Source organism: Micropterus salmoides, unplaced genomic scaffold, assembly GCF_014851395.1.
Source record: "Micropterus salmoides isolate LMB-PRFRI ecotype aquatic unplaced genomic scaffold, ASM1485139v1 Ms_hic_scaffold_20, whole genome shotgun sequence".
Classification (NCBI taxonomy): Eukaryota; Metazoa; Chordata; class Actinopteri; order Centrarchiformes; family Centrarchidae; genus Micropterus; species Micropterus salmoides.
This window is the reverse complement of record NW_024041151.1, coordinates 26,606,926-26,628,929: the sequence shown is the minus strand read 5'-3', so window position 1 is coordinate 26,628,929 and position 22,004 is coordinate 26,606,926. Positions and strand designations below refer to the sequence as shown.

The 22,004-nt window shown below is 37.3% G+C and overlaps 1 protein-coding gene across 1 annotated transcript; it reads left to right on the top strand.

The window, feature by feature from the left end:
- Positions 1-2,325: 2,325 nt before the first annotated feature.
- pip5k1ba (phosphatidylinositol-4-phosphate 5-kinase, type I, beta a) lies at positions 2,326-19,957 on the top strand. Its single transcript, XM_038734445.1, has 15 exons — positions 2,326-2,489; positions 7,055-7,288; positions 8,498-8,628; positions 9,144-9,261; positions 9,378-9,530; positions 10,237-10,533; positions 12,827-13,011; positions 13,545-13,625; positions 13,922-13,970; positions 14,088-14,172; positions 14,252-14,383; positions 14,468-14,558; positions 15,536-15,632; positions 16,977-17,046; positions 18,981-19,957. The coding sequence occupies exons 2-14, from the start codon at positions 7,217-7,219 to the stop codon at positions 17,013-17,015; spliced, it is 1,530 nt and encodes a 509-aa protein (XP_038590373.1). The 5' UTR covers positions 2,326-2,489; positions 7,055-7,216; the 3' UTR covers positions 17,016-17,046; positions 18,981-19,957.
- Positions 19,958-22,004: the final 2,047 nt, after the last annotated feature.

The window sequence follows — 22,004 nt, the reverse complement described above, 5'->3', positions numbered from 1 at the left end:
ATGGCCTCAAGTCTCCGTGTTGATGGCTGACTTGCAGGCTATCTGTCCCCTCTGGTGTTGAACAACTCGAACTCAGTCCCACTTAGAAGACAAAGGCTGGGCAGGGAAAAAGAGAAAGGAAGATAGTAAGACAAGGTGAGAAATAGAAAGATGTTATCAGGAATAAATAATTATACAAAAGCACGTGCAAAAGAAAGTGTGTGTGTGGGGGGGGATGCGTTTCCACAAGTTTATTTCAGATAATATATATATATATATATATAATTATTTATAATGTATATAATAATATAAAGTATATAAATTAAATTTGGTCAATAAGCACACCTAAACAGTATCAGAGATTGTTTCATCTAAAGAGGGTTAGATTAAAATGAAAAGTGGTGTATGTGTACGTTGCTGCAGTTTCAGGACCCCCGTAGTTCTTTTTCAACAGCGGCGTCTAGTGGATTGGTGGTGGTGGTAACACACAGCAACACGAAGGAGGTTTGTCTGCTGTGCAGCTTTAGGGTTAACCAGTCAACATGAATATAATCAATTACTTAGTTTTACGCACACCCTCTGTGATGGTTAGGGTAAGGGTAATTGGCTTCGGGGGCCAGCCAGGTCGCTGGCAGTATCAAAGTAAACAAGAGTCCTACAAATGCAGGTCCTGTCCTAGGATTGCGGTCCCTAAAACTGCAGCCTCCGGTCCTGCAACTACTGGTCCTGATACTACTCCATTTAGAAGTGAATGAAAAAGTAAATGCTGTCTGGCTTATAGTGCTTGCAGAACACGACCTGCCAGAGCCAACCCCAAAGTGAACACTGTGCCTCTGTGTCTCTACCGCCGCTGTTCACAGACATTTCGTTAGACCTGAATGGGTCTAAAGTCTCCCTCGTGTTCTAGTTCACGCCTTTATTGTTTCACAATATGCAGTATGTGTACAGTATACATCATGGTAATAACGTCACTGAAGCTTATTTGAATTAAAATGAGGTGAACTGACAGAAAGACAAAGGAAACAGGGGAAATAGATGCCGATGATGAGAAGAGAAGGAGGAATTGCTGATCACAACAGGCATCATGAAATATTGTAACCTGCAGCTTCTTTTGCAAGAAACTATACAGAAAGGTAGTTGTGTGTGCATTACATCCTACTTTTCAGTGAAGGAAAGAGTAAAGGGTAACAGGATAATGATGCAGATGGTCACTAGAATAGGAATAAACAAAATACTACACACATCTGTATACATTTTTGAACACCTTTTTATTGGTTTTATGTTGACAGGAAAAAGCATGCATACATGCACAGACATACACACACTCACTCCCTCATCTACTCATCTCAAGCTGCTCACCCCGCTCATTCACTCCCTCACTCTTGCATGGAAGCTAAATTGTATATTGTTAAGGCGTGTTGTGCCCACATCGTTACAGAGACCTGCCCCATCAACATCCCAGATCAAGCACTCTGCAGGCGGTCCAAGTTACGAGCTGTCAGCCCAAGACTCCGGCAATTGAGAGTAGGTGGACTTACATCGATGCTTGGTACACAAACGCAGTCAAGATGGACTCTGTTTCAAAAATGTCAGACTGTTTATTGTGAAGATTTCATATTATCATCTGGCTGCTGCTGTTTATTTTATTATTTTATTTTATTTATATTATTAACATCATTACAATCAAGTGTTAATTTTACTCAAGTTAATTTTACAAGTAATCAGTTGTATAATGTATTACAAAAAAAAATTAATTTGTCATAGTTAATACATTTAGGGGCCCTACACTCAAAACATGTGGTGATATCTACCCAAACTAATTGAGTGCAACTTGTTACCTCATGTTTATTGAGTAAATTCTATAAGTTGTTTCTTACAGTGTAGACACTGCTATTTTCTAAAGGGTCATAAGCCAAAAAAGATGGGAACCACTGATTTAACAACGCACTGTCATTTATAAGTTTATCATATGTGCTGCTCAACATCCAGTAGCTAATAATATTATTAATCGCCATCATGATCATAAACATTATTTCTATGACCAAACTCAGTTAAAAGGCTGCTTACATTGCTGTAGTCATAGAGAGTCATCATCATCATCATCATCATCATCATGTTGATAGTTACATTTCACATGTTAAAAACAAAACGAAATGAAAAGTACACGTATAAAAAGTAGCCAATAAGAAAGAGAGTACAAAATGTTACAAAGGCACTGGTCTTCAATGCTTTTTTCTTCCCCAGGCTTCTATATGCAACACTACAACTCAGTCTGCCTCATGTAGGTGCGGGGGATAATACAACAGGTAGGTGGAGAGAGAGAGAGAGAGAGAGACAGAGAGAGAGAGACAGAGAGGAAGTGGTGAGGGTGCTCTACAGACGCTGCAGCACTTTGCTCCTCGTCTCACCAGTCAGTCTGTCACAGAGTTTATAGCAAACAACATTGGTGTATTATCTGTATTTCACTTACCTGCATTCACCACCGTCTTCAAACGACCATGCCTGTTAAGGTAAGAAGGCAGAGAGTGTTGATTTCTTCTTGTCAACTTTATTATAAAGTGAGGATGGAGCCACTTTTGTTTCTGAATGAATTACACTCACCTGTTGGTTTGTAGATGTTTGTATCGTGTTGTGAATAATTCATTAAAATAACAGTAGCCTAATAATGGTGTCACGCAGCTCGTATAGGCTGTTTGCGTGTCACTCAGTAGGAAGATGAGCTGATGCTGGTATCACAAGAGGAAATCAGCTCAACTTCCCTTCAGTCAGAGAGAAAGTAAAATGTCGGCAATAAGCTGGATGGGGTTGTGAGCGTTTACATGTATGCAAAAGAACTGCAGTGTGGATGCCGTGAGAGAGTCTGCAGGTTTAAATATTCACCTGAGCCTGACAAGTTGCGTAATGCACTTTATAGCCTATTCACCTAACTAAAACGAATGCAGTCTAACAGTCCTGTAATAAATTCTACCTTCATGAAGGTTGCAATGTTCAGTTTTTGTAGAAACCATGTTTTCAAGAGGTGTTAATTCAACTTTGTGGTCATTTTGGAGGATACAATGTGGTGCTGTTTAATTGTATTACACTATACTATAGAGTTATCTCTAGTCTATCCTCATTGACTGAGTAATTACTATAATAAGTGTTAATCAAAAATGTTTCACAGTTTCATAATAGTTATTGTTATGATATTACCAACACAATTATTATTATTACTATGGTTATTCCATTTAAATCATTTTTAATTGCTAAAGATCAGTCTTTATTTATAACACAAATCACATGACATTCTGGCCACCATGAGCCTTTTTAGGCATGCTAGTGGCATGGCTCTAGGGATAGCAAATGTGACCCATTGGTTGGTCCACCACTTTGGACCAGACTGAAATATCTCACCAGCTATTTCTTGATGCCATGATATGATGCACAAACATTTGTGGTCCCCAAGGGATGAATCCTACTGACTTTGGAAATCCCCTGACTTTTCCTGTAGTGTCCACATGAGGTTGACAGTTTTCAATTTTAGTAAAATATCTCAAAAACTATTCAATGGATTGCCATGACATTTGGAACAGACAGAGGATGAACGCTTATTACTTTGGAGATCCCTTGACCTTTTCTTTAGCACCACGAGCAGGTAAAATATTTTACTTGTCCTGTGAATAATCTGAACATCAGCTCTATGGATTGGCACCAAATTTTATACAAGCACACTTGGTTCCCAGAGGATGAATCCTACCGATGTTAGTGATCCCCTGACTGTTCCATTTTTGGTTTTGATAGAAAATTTTTTGTATCTATTGAGTGGACTGCCATGAAATTTGGTACACTCATTCCCATCAGCCTCAACTGTCCTTTTTGTTTTGGGCTAATTAGCAAATGTTAGCATGCAAACAAATTTACTATAGTATATTGTGAACACGGTAACCATTACACCTGCTTCGCATGTTAGAACCATGGTTATAGACTCTTAGTCTCAGTCTTAAAACTAAACATAAAAATACAACCCTCTAAGTGATCAAATTTAATCAAGGTATAGCTATAGCTGTCAAGTGCAGAAAGAGCAGAATTGCATTCTATATCTGCAAGAGTCTTATGACAGTATAAAAAACTTATCAATACCCCCAATTGTTTAATTATATCAAAATGTATTTCCTGTTCTGTTGTTCTAATATATTGTTATATTGTTCATGGGGGAACTCCTAACCCACTACTTCCACAGTCTCCCAAACTTTTTGTCACTGTTTTAGAAAGCCATGTATCTAATATTTGCAGCTATGCAGAAGGCAAACTAATGCACTTACAAATGCTTAATCGAACATGTTTTGTAACACCCCAGTCACTGTGTGTGTTTTCAATATGTTACGTGTTGCAGAGAAAATGTGGAATGAACTGCCGTAGACTTTACACATATAATTATCCCCAGTCACTACTCCAACCACCATTCACAAAGTCTGGTTGTGAAAGGTTAAAATCTTTGGTAGGTTTCTGGATGTCCTTAGCTTCCAATTGAAATATGCAAAAAAAAAAAAACAGGAGAATTGCTTGCAAGGCAGATCCTTGAGAAATGAGCATTCTCATCATGACTCTTGTGAAAATAGCTACATGCTCCTCAAGTCAGACCACAAAACCACATCCTGAGGCAGAACTTAAAATAAACAGGGTTGTCTGTTCGGATCAGTGATGGATTTTGCAAGTTTGCTCTAGAACTCAGAAAGATGTTTTGATGTGAATTTTACTATTTATGTTTCACACGCTAATATTTGCATAGTTGCAGAAAGTACCGGGCCTAAAGAGTAGCAAACACTTTATGTGAGGCCACTGTAGGTGAAGACAGTATATATGTGCATTAGAGGGGAGGGGGCACCTGGACTAGTAGCCAAACCCCAAAAATGTGGATCAGTGAGTTAAGATAAATAACATTAATTCAAAATGATTGAAGGTTACAATTCCTCAAGGCTCAGTTTTAGGCCCATTAGTGTTTATTTTGTACATAAATGCTGTATGTATTTATGATATATTATAGGTTTCCTACTAAAATTTATTTTATTTGCAGATAATACAAATTTATTTTGTTCTGTGAATAATTTAATAACTTTTTAAAACTGTGGAAAACTTCTATAAGGTTGGTTTGATTCAAACAAACTAGAGATCACATTCTACAAATTATGTCAAAGAAAAAAATCTTGGATAAGGATTGCGATTATAATACCATCAATTACTTACCGTGTGAAAGTATGGGGAAACATATAAAACTAAGACAATTCAAATACAAACAAAACTACTGGAGTTTTTAAGAACCAATTAACCCAATGTTTATTAAATCAAAGGCTCTAAAAAATTATAGACTTGTTGAAATACTACCTTAAAGTGTCCAAAACTTCTAAAGTTTCAAAGTATAAAAAAAGAGAAAAGGATTTGAGAGGAATCTACATGTTTATATTAAAGATTTTCAGTGTATACAAGACATAATCAAAATACAAACAAGCAAAACTTATCCCAAACATCTACCCACCCATCACATCAGCGCCTCTAATATCAGAGTCGGTCGCTTAATTTTTTTTTTCCTGAAACAAAAGTGAAATGAATGATGTAAAAATAAATAATGAAAAATCAATAACAACATCCAAGATACAATGTATTATGGGGTTACATTCTTTGTTTTTTCTACAGATGTCATGAAAGGCTGCCAAATAGCATGAAACCTCAAAACAGACCCTTGCAGAGAGTATTTTATCCTCTCTAGTTTGAGATATTACATAACTTCCTTAATCCATGTACATTACGAGGGGAGGGAGTCGCATGGCCATCAAAGTGCAAAAGGTCAGCATGTTACACTTATTATTATCTAATCTTATTATCTAATCAAACAGAACAATTAGTGGGGATGAATCAATTGGCTCCTTTATTATTTCAGAAAGAGTATTGAAAATTGACTGCCAGAAATGATATAGTCTTAGACTTGTCCGGAATCTACATATTTAAGAAACAGATTAGTTTTAACCATAATTTCATATACAAAGGTTCAGGCTTTTATGATTCAATATATATTTTTTCTCTATTATTTTCTACTTTACTGTTTTATAGGGAGACATCTTCTTTCCTTTTATTTCAAAAATTGTTTCATTTATGAACAGAAGTAAATACATTTCAATTTTAAATTCCCCTTCTGGTTGGTTTCAGCTGTACTGTTCCTCTGTGGATGAAGTTTCTCAATATACCAGATTACATTTTGAGCACCGACCTGGCCTCTGTAGAGCCTTTGTATTAATAAAGTACAGACTGCTAAACCTTTTGGAGCAGCCAAAAGCTGCTAATTCCCATCGTTGTATAAGTGTTTGTTTTGTAAACTATAAATCCATAACTGCTCTTGTCATTCTACGTCATTCACAGTCCAATGTAACATATGCAATTTTAAAGGTAGAAATATACTGTATATACAGATATTTCTTTCATATATTTTTAATAGAAATATCATGTTTTGAATAAATGTACTTATGTATTTAAACCTTTCTGGACTTGCTCCCATGCTTCCAATAGTTTACAATACAGAAACACTGTATTTAGAAACAGTTAAAGTTAATTTCCATGAGTTGTTTACACTGACTTACATTTAACTGATCCTGTTGCAAATGCATGACAGGAGTAAATGTTTTACTGCTATTCCTTAATGAATACAGTTGCAGTCAATTTATATCTTGTTTCTGTTTCCGTTTTGTTTATCACGCCTGCGTTTTAGGGAGTTCAGGGTCACATACTGTATGTAAGTGAGAAAGCATTGTCCCATTTGCGTACTGTTACGAACCAGGGGAATTTGATGTGTAATGGTTTTCCAATCCTTCTTAATTGGGATCAAGGGTTGTTGTGAGGGATTCTGGAGCTAAAGACTCACACAAACACTGCTGGTCCCTGAGAACTTAGCAGTGCCCCGGACTAAAAGGTCTGCACAAGAAAATTTGAACCAAACAGACTAGTTGTGCTGTTTTTCACCAGATGACATGTGCATTGTATTGATATACATGCAAATGCTATACACTGTGTAACTATTATGTAACTATTCTTTCTACCTCATCTACAGGAGTGGTGTACCTGGAAAATGCAGTTTCTGTAAAAAGGCCATTCACGGTAAATCAAGGCATCTGGTCATTTATCACTGAGAGCAAAACAGGAACTCAGTCAGCTTCACAGTTGGAGGAAGGACGTACAAGCTTCCCTTGATCAAGTTCTCTCTCACCGAAAGATGTCGACTACCACCGCTGAGAGTGTAAGAAGCGGAACCAAAACCTCCAAAGCGTCAATTGATTACAAAAAGGTAAGAAGATGTCATTATTTATTACCAAATTTGTTTCAGTGGAAAGAAATATCTAAAGCATCCTCTGTTAGGAAGACAGTGACACACGCTATTACTAAATCATTGCAGGTTTCAAAACTGAAAATGATTCATTGATGAGTCATTGTTGATTGATTGTCATTGAAACATACAACTAAAAACAAAATACTAAAGTTTATTAGACTGGACTCATCTACCCCTTAAAAACACGGATTACGCATATTTAGGAAACTTCCTAGTTGTCAAAGCCTAAATCTTATGAACTGTTCAGTATATTTCATTCTATAAGACAGGAAATACATATTTTCAAATTTGTTTTTTGTTTCAAAATGTGGGGACCAAAGCTTTGATTTTCTTAAAAATTTAAGGGGTTATAAAATGTCATGAAATTGAAAATAAATTTGCAAATTTCAGTTAATTTGAACAAACAGAAACAACATAACTGCAGCTAAATTATTTTTTGTTAGTCAGATGTGTTGCGTAACACATCGGTGGGGTGGTGATGGTGCAGTGGAACAGAGTGATGGCGAACAAGGCTACTAGGTACAGCTTCAGATTGTGGTTTACTGAGAGATTTCACTTGTTACTTTGTTGGAGGAAAATTCCAAAGTCAGCTTAACACATTAATTGATTAATTTTCACACATTCTTTCAGCCACACTAGTGCCATTTGTCTAGGAACGACAATGTCGGTTTGCTGATCTATCCATCACTTTGGTCCAGATTGAAATATCTCAATAATATGAGAGCTACTGGATGGGTTCACAGAAATGAAAAATGTTGTACCTTCAAGCAGACTGTCAGGGGCAGGGGTGAAAAAAAAAGATACAATTTTAAAAGGTACCCCAGAAGGCACTTTATTGTCCTGACTTTTCCATCATTTTGAAGTCAGGTTGAAGATTTTGCTTTGAAGTCAAATGTTATGACACACATTCATGTCCATTCATGTAACATGTCTGGTGATCGCTTAACTTTTCCTAGCATCATCATCAGGTCAAAATTTCAGCTTGTCCAGTACTACATCAGCATGTTAGCATTGGCACTATAAACATGTTAGTATGTTGATTTTAGCATTTAGCTCAAAGCACCACTGTACGTAGGTGAAGCCTCACAGAATGTTTAGATATCATGCTAACAGACAGACGGTTCTTTTCTGAACAAAAGTATCTTCTTTTGTGTTATGGTTTGTTAGCCCACTGCAGCTGCCCTGAAAGGAGCCATCCAGCTGGGCATCGGTTACGCTGTGGGAAACCTCAGCTCTAAACCAGACAGAGATGTTCTCATGCAGGACTTCTCTGTTGTGGAAAGTGTTTTCCTGCCAAGGTACAGTCTCACTCCTTTTTATTGCTGACATGTAGTCAATGCACGCATTCAAAGTCAATTTCAGATTAATACACTTAAGGATCAGTTCACTCATATTACACAAAGATTTACTGTTTGCCCACCTACCTCTGGTGGAATAATCTATTCATGCAAATAGTTCAGTTTCATCTACTGAGGTTTTGAAATATTGATCTCTGCTTCCACCCTAATGAATATAGCCTTCATTTCGTGTAGGCCCTGCTGAAAGAATTTTTAAAACACGCTGTTTGGGGATAGTCCACACATTTTGCCTTGTCATTGTAGAAAAAGCACAGTTGTTACTGATAGCATTGACAATAGCTCTGTTCTATTCAAGTGTCCCACTAAGTCATTATTATTTACACATGTGCTTTCCTACTGTCACATGTCAAAAAGTTATATAGGGCTATAACATGCAAATGTTTGTTATTGTACTTTTATATTTTCCTTTCTTTTTTACCCTTAAATTAAAAAAAAACATTTTGTTTGTTCTCCAGTGAGGGCAGCAATCTGACTCCAGCACATCACTTCCCAGATTTCCGTCTGAAAACATACGCACCACTGGCTTTTCGCTACTTCAGAGAGCTGTTTGGCATCAAACCAGACGATTATCTGGTTAGTGTGAACATTCACATCATCAGTCTGATTCAGCACAATGAGGCTGAAGTTTCGGTTGATCTAATTGCAACACTTGCTCTTACTAAGACTTGTTTCACCACTCTTAATTTCAGTACTCTATGTGTAATGAGCCTCTGATCGAGCTGTCCAACCCCGGGGCCAGCAGTTCCTGGTTCTACCTCACCAGCGATGATGAGTTCATCATTAAGACGGTGCAGCATAAAGAGGCTGAGTTCCTGCAGAAGCTGCTTCCTGGTTACTACATGGTGAGCTCCTTCCTCACAAACACAAACTCTTACTATGTTTACATGCACACCAGCCTCATTTTTATCAAACTGCTAAAAGTGAAACTTTGGACATAAAGATGCTCTGTGGGGAGTACTCATCAACATACACTGTGTGTACCCTCAAGGTCTAACAAACGTTGCAGCTTGAATTTATAAAGTTTCCAATGTTTTCATCCTTATCTATACTGTTGGAGACAACTTTTTACTTAATTTCACTTTACTTATACAACACTGAGAAACATCTAGACATGGCCTTACCTTTCTGAGAACACATTTACAGCAATAACCTGACTAACCTGACCAACCTAAAGCATGCATTTGCATGCAGCTTGCTGGTATTCATATTTACCTCTAGCCACTACCTTATTTTTAGGTTCTGTGGTAAGACAGTACAGGGTTTGTCTTGTGGGCATGTGTTAGTGTTCAGCGGTGGAACCTGGCCCTTTTTGGAGTTATTTATTAAAGTTGTTTCAAGCCTTTGATTAAATATTTTTTGTCTGAAATATTTTTGATTGATCCACACACATCTTAAAAACCACTAACTCAGTTTAGTATGTAGGCAAATAATTCAGGTTTCTTTATAAAACTTGTTTGATGGTTTGCCTTGATAACAAGAAAAAAAATTGCATCTGATGTATTTAACATTTCATCTTGAAAAAAAACTGCTTTGTCTTTGTTATTGTAGAATCTGAATCAGAACCCAAGGACTTTGCTGCCCAAGTTTTACGGCCTGTACTGCATCCAGTGTGGTGGCGTCACTGTCCGTGTGGTGGTGATGAACAACGTGCTGCCGCGTGCCATCAAGATGCACTACAAGTACGACTTGAAGGGTTCCTCGTACAAACGCCGTGCCTCACGCAAGGAGCATGCCAAGCCCTCACCCACGTTCAAAGACCTGGACTTCCAGGAGATGCATGAGGGCCTGCACTTCGACCCGGACACCTACAATGCCCTGATGAAGACCCTGCAGAGGGACTGTCGGGTGTGTTCACACAAAGATCTGTTCTGTAAATATTATCATATTTTGATTAAATCATATTCGTAATTCAAGCAGAGTTACACAGGTTTGTGACTGCTGGAGAGATCATTTAGACATCTTCATGTATTTATCTTTCTGTGATCATTATTCATATCACAAGCAAAATCTCAAATTCAATTTCACAGGTTTCCTGAATTTTTATTAGAAAACTCTAAAGGCCAAAATATTCATCATAGTCAGAAATATATTGTTGTACAGAACAAACAACATACCCTAAAAGGTGATGGTCTGGAGGATTTCCTAGCGCAATACTTGTAACAAAAAATGTTGACCTGCTTTTGGTGGATTTTAATTCGTTCACACAACATAGGTACATAACTATGTCTAAGAACATGATTATCACAAAGTTTGAAGTAGTTTGAAAACAGTTTCTATCTATCCTGATGCAGTGAGATTCCATTATTACCAGTGGAGAAAATTCATGGCAATGATATGCTGTCCAATCAGTAGGGATATTGTGCTACCAAATGATTAGAAGATGGGATTAGTCTCCATGGCAGGGCGATATATGGAAAAGAAAAGGAGTAATCAGTAGTTCAAACATTTGTAACGAAAGTGGTCTTTGGTGGGGAACACAAAAGTAAAGGAAGAAAGGTCCAAGACACTCTTTTGGCAAAAAGTTAAAAAGCCTTTATTCAAATGGTTATTTCAATGCTTGTACATGTTAAAATAGAGCTGGGTAATAATCAAAACATCTCTAGTAACAGCCCAGGTGTAACGGCCTTCATCAGGATGATAAATAGATTGAGGTTTTTGACGCTTGTCAAAAGGTCAAGTGGTTCCACAATTCAGTGCGATTCTTCCCTGGGGACCGTGGATATCTACTGCAAATGAAGCAAATGAGCTGTCTAGATATCTTGCTTTGGATTACTATGTGCAGCATACAGACTGGCCAACTGACATCACCAAGCTTAGGCTGTCACCTAAAACATCGGCTTATCATTTTAGCACTTAAGACCTCTCAAGGTCCGTCTTTCCTTGAGTGATCGCACCATTCCGCCCCTTCGATAACATTATTCAACCATATCAGCCCACTTCTATGAGCCACTTTCCCTTCACTCAGTCTAATGACCACATAATCACCTGCCTGTTATTACATTAATGTGAAACAACAGTGACCACTTGATGGAGAATTAAAACCCAGCAGAGCGAAGCACCTGACTCATATGATCAAGCTGAGCAGCTGGACTCTGGAGTACAAACTGGCCTGTCTCGGTGTATTGTGCTTTTATTGGGCCTCTTTGTATGACCTCAGTTAGTGTATTGGGTAAGACAGCAGAAAGTAGTTGTGTCTCTTTGTTTACAGGAGTTACTTGAATAGAGAGATTGAAGGTTAAGTTCTATTATACATTTTCAAGTATTTTTATATTACATTAATCAGATACTAGATTAAATTGATAACATCTCTGGGTAAAAGAGTGTCACAAATACAGTACCTAAAAGATGACATACCCAATACCCAAAACAATGACTGAGAACATTTACAGCCATGAGACTTCTCTTTTATCTTGCCCTGCATTAGATGGAGGTCAGAGATCAGGCTTGATAAGTTGTGTCCCAATTTAGGGACAAGGTCCTTCAAAGTTCACATCAGTGACAAATTATGTGTCTCCAATTCTATAAAGCCATTCACAAAATGTCCCCCATTTCCTGATGACCACCTAAACACCAACACCTGGCAAATAACTTCTGATCACATGTTAATTCAGATAAGAAGGCTGCCTGCGTGCACAATTAAAGACAAGAATCTACAGCCAGGCTGTACTTAGGCAAGGTGGTGCTTTGAGCTAAATGCTACTGACAATGCTAACATGCTGATGTTCAGCAGGTACAATATTTACTAACCATTTTTTGCCATCTTAGTTTAGTGTATTAGCATGCTAACATTTGCTAATTAGCACAAACACAAAGTACAGCTGAACCAAAGTACTGGACAAATGCAAATTTTGACCTGATGAGGGGACATGAAAGTGTGTGCAGAATTTCATGGCAACCCATCTGAAGGTTCTCCAAAGTAATTAGGATTCATCCTCTAGGCACCATGAACGTCTGCATAAAATTAGGCTGCTAGCATGGCTAAATACTTTTACATTTATTTCAGCTTCAGCCCCCAAGTGAGGACACCGCTGTTGTCTTCCTGTGTGTTCCTTAATTTCTTTAGATTATTAAATTGATATTTTAGTTTAATTGCTGCTTAAAATGGAGTTGCTTATGTACAGTGTCTGACTCTCACCAGGTACTGGAGAGCTTTAAAATCATGGACTACAGTCTCCTGTTGGGGATTCACATTTTGGACCGGAAGCCGCTGGACAGAGGAAACCGATGTGACAGCAGGAAAGGACAGAAAGTCCTCTACTCCACTGCCCGCGAATCCATCCAGGGGAACGTGAAGGACCCCAAACCGGTGGCTGATGACGACACGTGAGAAAACTTTGTGCTATTATTTTCTTTGTTAACTTACCTGCTTTTTTGACTTTGTTGAGCATGTAACATGTAAAAATACAGTGTTTAACATCACATTTCACAGCTTGGTTTTACATGTTTTTGCAGCTACCTGAGAGTAGACTGTTTTAATGCAGTGTGCAAAACAATATTTTAAATCATTTATACACATTACACTATGTAAAGTGAGGACAGTTTTTCTTTCTTCCTGCTTTTTTCTCTTTTTTGTTCCTCTTACACAAACTGCCTTCCCATCAACAAAACCTCCCTGGAATTTTGTACAATAGTCTGATCCAGTCCAAATGACACATATCTAATTATGGGGACAATCTTCCTGATGGTGACACTATGGCAACTGTTTAAAACTTTGAAATTTCATTTAAAATCAGCCGTACTGTATGTGCTATGGCTTTATTTAACCAAATTGTAGGAACAGCGGAGGAAATTATACAGCAAATTTCTCTGTTTAATTAAAAACTGTAAAATTCATTGATACAACTTTATTTTTCTAGATTGGGTGGAATTCCTGCTAAACATAAAGATGAGAACCTTCTAATCTTTTTAGGAATTATCGACATCCTTCAGTCCTACAGGTGAGCTCACAGTGTCACACACCAACATACACACTTTCACTCTGTAGTTACACTCTAATGTGTACAGACACATTCACATTTCACCAGAATGGTCATTTAGACTTTTTGTTTAATTACAACCAATTAATAAATGCATACCTAACAAAAACCATTTCATGATCATGTAAGTTTTGAAAATGTTTAACACTGAAATAGTGTATAATGATTCTGCTGCCTCACTGCAGACTTTCACCAGACTCCATTAACTCAAATTATACAGGGGGTGAGTAACATGTATTTTTAATTGTTATTTTCAGGTTCATTAAGAAGATGGAACACTCCTGGAAAGCGCTTGTTCATGATGGCGTATGTAACTTCACATCCTTCCCCTAATCTGCAGATTTTTTTTTATGTCAAATTACATTCATATCTACCTTGATAAATGTACAATGTGTGTGTGTATTCTGTTTCTCTGCTTTCCAGGACACAGTGTCAGTTCACAGGCCCGGTTTTTACGCAGACAGATTTCTCAAATTCATGGGCTCGACTGTATTTAAAAAGTTTCATCGTAAGTCGCTGCGCTAACATAACTAACTATGGATTCTGCATATTCTGTCTTTAATCATTTCTTTCTTTGTGTCCCTCAGCTTTAAGAGGAGCATCTTCAAAGAGGAAGAAGAATTCCTTCTATGCAGTAAAGTCAGCATCCCAGGAGTTTCTGTCCCCACAGAAGAAGGACGAGAAGAAGGCTCAAAGCCTGGACAACTTGGATGGAACCTGTAAGCTTATGGAATGCATTTAACAGAATATTTTATGTCATTTTTTTTAATTAATTCACTGATTGATAATCTGCTTGTTTACAGTTTACAGTTCCTCCAAGCAACCAGATCTTCTGCCAAGATCTGCTGTTTTTTCCCAGTCCACCAGAAATGATGAAGAGGACCTTGAAACCAGGTACTAGCTCTCACATCTAAGCTCTCTTTCTTTAAGTCAGTTTTTCAACAATTTAGAAATCTTAAAATATTTCACATCCATAAAAAGGGAAATACAATGCATTGAATTGAGCAGTGCCAACAGAAAAAGATGTTTTCTAGTTATATATTTGACAGTGTATACATTAGAGATTCTTCTTTTCCCCAACATGTAAAAAAAAACCAAGAGTGTACAGTCACGGTAGCTGCTCTGTGAGGCTGGCCTACAACAGTGCAGAGCTACATGCTTATATCAGCATGCTATTGTCATTGCTAACATGCTGATGTTACCCATCACCCCAGTTTAGCATGTTAGTATGCTAACATTTGTCAATTAGCACTGAAGTACAGCTGAAAGTGATGAGAATGTCATACATTTTGCAGGCATTTGATCATAAACCAAAGTGTTAGAGACACTGAGATTCAGGGGATCACCAAGTTTCAAATCCATCCTGAGGGAGGGGCATGAATGTGTATACCATATTTCATAGTAATCCATCCAGTAGTTTTTGAGATATTTCAGTCTGGACCAAAGTGGGTTAGGGTTAGTGTGTGGGCTCCATTTTTGTTTTTGAGGAACTTTAGAAAAACATCTTATTTTAACATTGAGGTTTTGTTTCATCTTTGATTCACCAGACAACTTACCAATATAATACCAGCATTAGTTCTTTGTTCAAACCCATGTTTGACAAGTAGATTGAGGTGGATAGTTTGGCGTACAAAGTGTTTAACTTTCAAACTGGAGGCTGCTGTTTGTATTCTCCTACTAATGGTAAGTTTTCTTTTAAATCTCTTTTCTTTTAAACTCCCTACTTTGTTGTTAAGTTTGGGGAGCTTGTTGAAGTTATGAATTAATGTCAGTCTCAAGTGACATCATGAATATCATTCAAATCATTGGGAGAAATTGAGTGTGCTCATATACATCTTCACACCATATTTATTTGTATTTTTACGTTGCAGTGAAGAACGGCGAGCCTCCAGTTCAACAATCGCTCTCGAAGATCCCCTGCTGTCTCTCAGCAGGAGCCAGTCAGACTCTGAACTGGATGTCTACTTGGTATGAAATGTTCTATTTTAGACAGTGTGCATGAAAAATGTTTTCAATGACGAAGTGTTAAAGGATAAGGCTGGTGTTTTTCCAGATTTATCTTATTGTCAAAAATCCCATGAAAAGACCAAAACCGACAATGATTTAATCTGCCTCTTAATACTTTATGACTTCCCTACATTGTCTGTGGCATTCAGCCCCAAAATACATAATCTTTCTAAAAAATACAGAATCTCAACAACCTTATCCTTTATAATCTAACTAATCAGAAATTTGCTAAATTGCAATGAAATGTAGTTAGTTAATAAATAAGCCAATATTTGATGGAGCGCATGTAAATCTGAATGTAGACTATAATCCAATCAAGTAAATCATATTTACAAGGATATTGTAATAATTACAAACTGAAATATGGGCATGGTCATGTTTGACTCCACTGACAGGTTTCTGAAGGGATGGTTCAAAGCATGAATTTGGCTTTATGCTCGTTGCCATCTTCCCAGTTACTGGAACCAGAAAATCCAAACTTGGTCAGAGCCTGTAGAGGGATGAGCAAACAGCAACTATCACAGCAGAGTGGTCCCGTTAGTTCAACGATTTGCCGAAACATACCTCTCATCAAGCCTTGGTTAAATTGCTTAAATTTAACTGTAAAGTCTTGATAAGACTGCGGGAAGTTCATGAACCCAACTAAGAAATAGAAAGCAACTAAGAAAGCACAACTTGGTGTTACACGTATTAGCATACAAGATATAATGTGTTTATAAGTGAGCTTAAGAGCTTCTCGTAGTAGATTTTCGCCTTTTTATTTGGCTGTAGATTCATATTTAGCGTACAGATAGGAGAGTGGCGTGGATCTTCTCATCCGACTCTGGGTAACAAAGCAAATGAGTGTATTTCCCAAATTGTTGAACTTTCACTTTAACATTCAACAGGGGTTAAATGCTGTTTGCTCAACAATGTTTGTAATTGAAATTTAATACTTAAAGTAGGACACTTGGTGTGTGATAGAGTATTGGAGCCACAGGTTCCATCTGATACTATTGATTATATACATTTTTTAGTAAGTAAATCCAGCTCTTCCCTCATTTGACAAGTAAACTGACTTGACCTGTTAACTTAATTCTCAACATATTAAGATATTTTTTGATATCCAGATTTTGTAATATTACAACAATCTTCCTGAAACATTAGTTTTTCAGCTTATTCTAGTAAAATTACAACTGTATTCTCATAACTGTACCTTTTCTCAAAAACAAAAAAAACACTGTGGGCCTAATACTAAGTTGTGCCGCTGATTGGGAAGATCATTCAAATGAATCCAGGGATCACTGGGTGTTTCTGCATTTTCAGCCTCACACAGCCTCACCCAGGCGACCCAGCTGGAGTTGATCAGTCGTTTGTGTCCCAGCATCCATAAACTGTAAGCAGCAAATGACATCCATGGACTATTCTTTTGACTGCTTTTTTGGTCTTGTCTTTTGGGCAAGAGTGGACACTGTCACATGTCAGCTCCATCAGAAAAAAAGGAACAGGAGTCCTTATAATGACTCAGTTTTGCCTCAGCAGAAGTCATTGAATAACCTAAATAGAAACATGTAGACTAAGTGAATCCTTTATCCAAGAGACCTTGCCATCCATTATATGCTTAAATCTTCCTATCATGCCATTTCTCCCTTCTTCCTGGAACTTTTCTTGGTGGTTGTAGCTCTTTGGTCCTAGAGGCCCCACTGGCACGTCTATACAGTGTGACTCAGCCGAGTCCTGTCCCCTGCACTCCCCCCACTGTCCTTATGTCTGTGCCAGCCGGAGAAACCTCCATGAATTCCATTTTCTACCACACTTCTCTTACATAACCACAAAATCCACATTCAGGCTTAAATGAAGCTGTTCTTCAGCCCACATTAAGCAGTTCTACTCCGGCTCTATGGGAAGCCTGCAGACGTTGGAGTTAATCTGATCTCAAAGCCTCTGACAGAAGACAGTGGGATTCAAAAACTATAGTGAGGGCGAAAGGGAAATCTAGGCCGTGAACTGATCTGACAGCCATCTGTCTTCTTGACTCTTACTTTAAACTCGTCGCTCAGAGAGATGATCTGCACGTTCCCAGCTATTTTTAACCTTCAACAACCAAAATAGAAATCCAGAGGTATTAATTACTCCGTGATTTTGCTGTTAGTATTTATTTAAAGGATAAAAAACGTGTTTTTGCATGATTTACTCAATAAATCACCAATTGCATACACTTTACATTACTGCTTACTATTGCCCAAAGCTATCTTAGGCTGTGTCCGATATCACCACTCATTCACTCCTCCCTACCCTGTATCTGGTGAATTATATGTAGAGGACTATATGGTGAGCTCACCCACAAAATGAAAACACTTTCGGACACTACTCCGATCATTATCTCAGCGCCATTAATTACGTCATTGCTGTCGCAGAATCTGTTGGTGGACATTTTTTTTCTACCAGTGCAATGCATGATGGTGCACTACTTTTCAAAATGCATACTGGGATATTTTGAGTGGACCATATAGGGTATAATAATTCTCACTAAACATTCGGACAGCACTACAAAATGGTGAGCTGGGTGGGTGATTTCGGACACAGCCTGGATTATCTGTTTCCTTCCTTTCAGGCGGCCACTGGTTTTCAGTCATTTCAGTAAGGTATGAAAATCAAACATGTAGACACACGAAACTTGATTGAGCATGACAATTTTTGTTGCGTGGCCATTTTTTCAAGTCAATCTACACTCACAGGTGTAGAAAAAAACACAATAGATTGACACTGTCTTTCTAAATTACATTAAAAAACCAAACCTGAACCTGAGATGAGCCACAATACCTTGTCAGGAGGCAGAACTCTAGTGTGGACTGCCTCTCTTATTACTTTGTGTGCAACTTCTTTTCTGCACCTGTACCCGACTGGGACTGGATGTACACACTATCCACTTTCCTTGCTTAAAATAACTGGGCTGCTAAACCATGCAAAAACAGTGGTCCTTACACATAGATAAAACACAAGGCACAACTACACACAAAAAAAACGTGTGTGTGTGTGACTGTATTATGTAAGGGGAAAAAGGCTAATACAAAAACAAATCTGACTTGGTATAAGCGGATAACTCAATATTGATGGATTGGAGCAAAAAATCTCTACTTTTGCCTGAACTTTCCAAAGAGACATAGTCACTTCAAACAGAGTCTGTGGGCCCCCTAGGCCTGTACCCGGTAGGGCCGTTCGGTAATCCACCCATGTCTTGATTATAAATGTTCAAGTCTTAATTAGTTCGACTCTCAACCCCAACTGTTGTCTTTTGATACCTAAATGACATCTTTTTTTATTTTCTAGTGAGGAAAAATAAGTGATGGCTCCACTCCAGCCACCTGTACTTTTCACCTTTGACCTTCCTGTCCAATGGTGTCGAGACATCAGGAAGTTCACGATGTGAAAAAACTACAAGCAGTAACATTTTCACGTCAGTTTCTCCACTGTCAGCCTCTGTGACTTTCCTTTTGAGTCAAAGTTAATGTGCCATACCACTGGTTCTTTTGTAGAATCCCATGTTAACACGTAGAGATACAGTCTGCGCGCGTGTTAAGATCACTGAACCACTGTGTTAATATATAAAACACTATGAAGCTATGTCTCCTGTTATTGTACACTTTGCTGCTAAGTTAACAACAGCGCTAACAAAAAATTGAGTTTCAGTTTGACCTCTCCTCTTGGATGTCAGATTTTCTGTGCAAATGTTCAAATTTCTCAGCCGCTGATTCTGGTTTAAGGAATCTGAATCAAAAATTACAGTTCATCTGTTGAGACAAATAACTATAAATACTGTGTGTTATACCCTGATGAACATTATGTATAACTGATTTTAAAATCTCAATTTGCACAAAACAAGCTATGAATATATTTGCTGTACTATAATTTATTCTGTATCTGTGTATTTTCTTTTTCAAACATGCAGAATCTGCTGACAAAAAGTAATTGCTCAGTTTCTTGCAATAACAAGATGGTTTTCATTTACAGATTTTTCTTGTTATGTTCACCAACACTTTTCAGTCATTGATTTTTCATGCATTTCACATTTCTTTAGAGAATGTACATTTCATCTATACTTTATTAAACTAGTGCCTGTTATCAATTGTTTTGAATCCTAGAGGTAAACAATGAGCAGACTGTATGTCAATTGTCTTCTTTTGGTCCACATGCCTTAAAATGTTAAAAATAATCTGTGCTTTTATGTGATTTATAGGCCTAAAACTGTATTATAGCAACACTTTGAACTAGCGTCTGTGAAATAAATTAATATTTAATAAATGGGATTTTTTGTGTGGTGAATGTATATCCAACATTTTGATGATAAAATGCAGTTGTATACATATATAATTATAAGAAAACAAACATAGAGAAACATACACATACAAACAATATACATGATTTATAAAAGAAAACGGGAAAAGTTTCATCATAAATAAGAAAAGAAAATGTTATAAAAGAAAAAAGATGGAATTGCGGGGCCCTATTGGTTATTGGGCCCATTATGGAATTACATTTTTGTGGTTTAAGATAATAACCATGCCCTCAAATAACCTCACTGGCTAATTAAACACTCATTGACAGCACTGGCAAGAGGTGGTGTTGATTGGTGAAAGAGATCTTCCCGCACAAATAAGAAGAAGTGAACTCAGAAATCATTAAATATGCTGAATGTTTGTGTGCATTTCACCAGAAGACCTACATTTTCAACTCCAAAATGTATACTCATTGCCCTGGCATTACCAGCAAATGGAAGTTTAAGTTTTGTATGTGTCAAAAAAGTTCCTTGAGTTTCATGTGGACTAGTCTCATTCACATCAGGAGTCATATTTTGTTTAGACACTAGAGGGCGCAGTGATGATTCAACAGTAAATTCCATAAAGCGGATAGAGTAGATGGTGATAGGGAGGTTTGTCTTTATTTTGAATTTCTGCAGGTGTACCCTGTCAACTACTATAGTGCTATTTTGAATCTCTTTAGTTAACAGGTAAATTATCTTCTTTCTGAATAACATCGTCACAGTAAAGATAGATGTAGTCTGTCCAATTTTATAAAACGCGAATCTATCTGAAGGGTTCACTTTAATTTCATTTTAAATGAGCAGTAATGTTCTGTGTCTGTCTTCGCCCACTGATGGTTTTACAGAGCAGACTGTGAAGCATCCTGCAGGTTTAGGAGACTTGATGAAAACATCTACCAGGAGGTTAAATTAACAAAGTACATTGACCTATTCTCTGTTTTAAAGTCTGATTTTGAAATAGCTAGCCCTTTAATTGAGAATTTCCATTTTGCAAAACATTTAACTTTATAATATTACTGTCAGCAAATATAAAAAAGAGTTTGCCTATTGCCTCTCCTATCATCCATTGTTTTCATCATATTTACCATAACCTTTACTTACCTTCACACACAGGGGTTGTGAGGATCAAAGCTGCAGCCTCAGCAGATCGTTTCATTCTGAAAACAAAAGTGTTTAAACAGCTTTTATTAGGCTTTTCTGTTTTCTAATATCGTGCCAGAGGGTCTTAACCTGAACAGGATAAACCTGCCAGACAAGTGTCTGATTCACATCCTGCTATTATTCATCTGGCATTTTGCATTTATACTATGTATGTGTATATACTACAAGAGAAGTAGCAAACTGTGTGGAGGGGTGGCATTGTTTTGGTTAGTGACTATTGCTGTCAGTAGCAGTTAGTATTTGCATTGGTATTCAAAGTGATTTTCAATCAAGTTGAGGAACTGAGGTGACAAGCAAAATGAGAAAGAAAGCCATTTAATTTTCTTTTTTATTTGACATTTATTTGCCAGGGACAATGCACAATGCATGTATTGTATGATGTTTTACATGTGATAAGGGTGTGTATCTTTATATCTTGAAAGGAAAGAAAATCCCCATAAGTGGAGATTCTAAATTTTTATTGCACCAAAAACTGCTTGTGATGCCCTTATGATTTGTTTGTTTATTTAGGGTTTTGCTTTGTTTTGCTGTTGATATACACCCTTATCACATGTAAAACACATTTTACATTGCAATTGTTATCTCCCTTACTGTCCAAACTGCATCTGAGAGGAAGAGCGCATGCTTGAAAAAAAGGGCTGCTGAGTCTTACTTTTTTCCTAACCTGTAGCCTATAACATAAGAAATCCCATTAAAAATCGTATTCTTCTTTAACAAATATCACATAATAAATTCACATATATGCACATTTAATTTTATCCCATTTAACACTGATATTCATTCTCACGTTTATCACTGTTTTGTGTCATTATCTATTAAATTAATTTGACTTTAGCGCCCATATAAAGACTTAAGAAATTATGAAATAGGCT

Coding starts and splice junctions, on each gene's coding strand:
- pip5k1ba (XM_038734445.1), top strand. CDS start 7,217: ATGTCGACTACCACCGCTGAGAGTGTAAGAAGCGGAACCAAAACCTCC. Junction 10,534..12,826: donor CCCTGCAGAGGGACTGTCGG/GTGTGTTCACAC, acceptor GACTCTCACCAG/GTACTGGAGAGCTTTAAAAT. Junction 15,633..16,976: donor CTGAACTGGATGTCTACTTG/GTATGAAATGTT, acceptor CTGCATTTTCAG/CCTCACACAGCCTCACCCAG.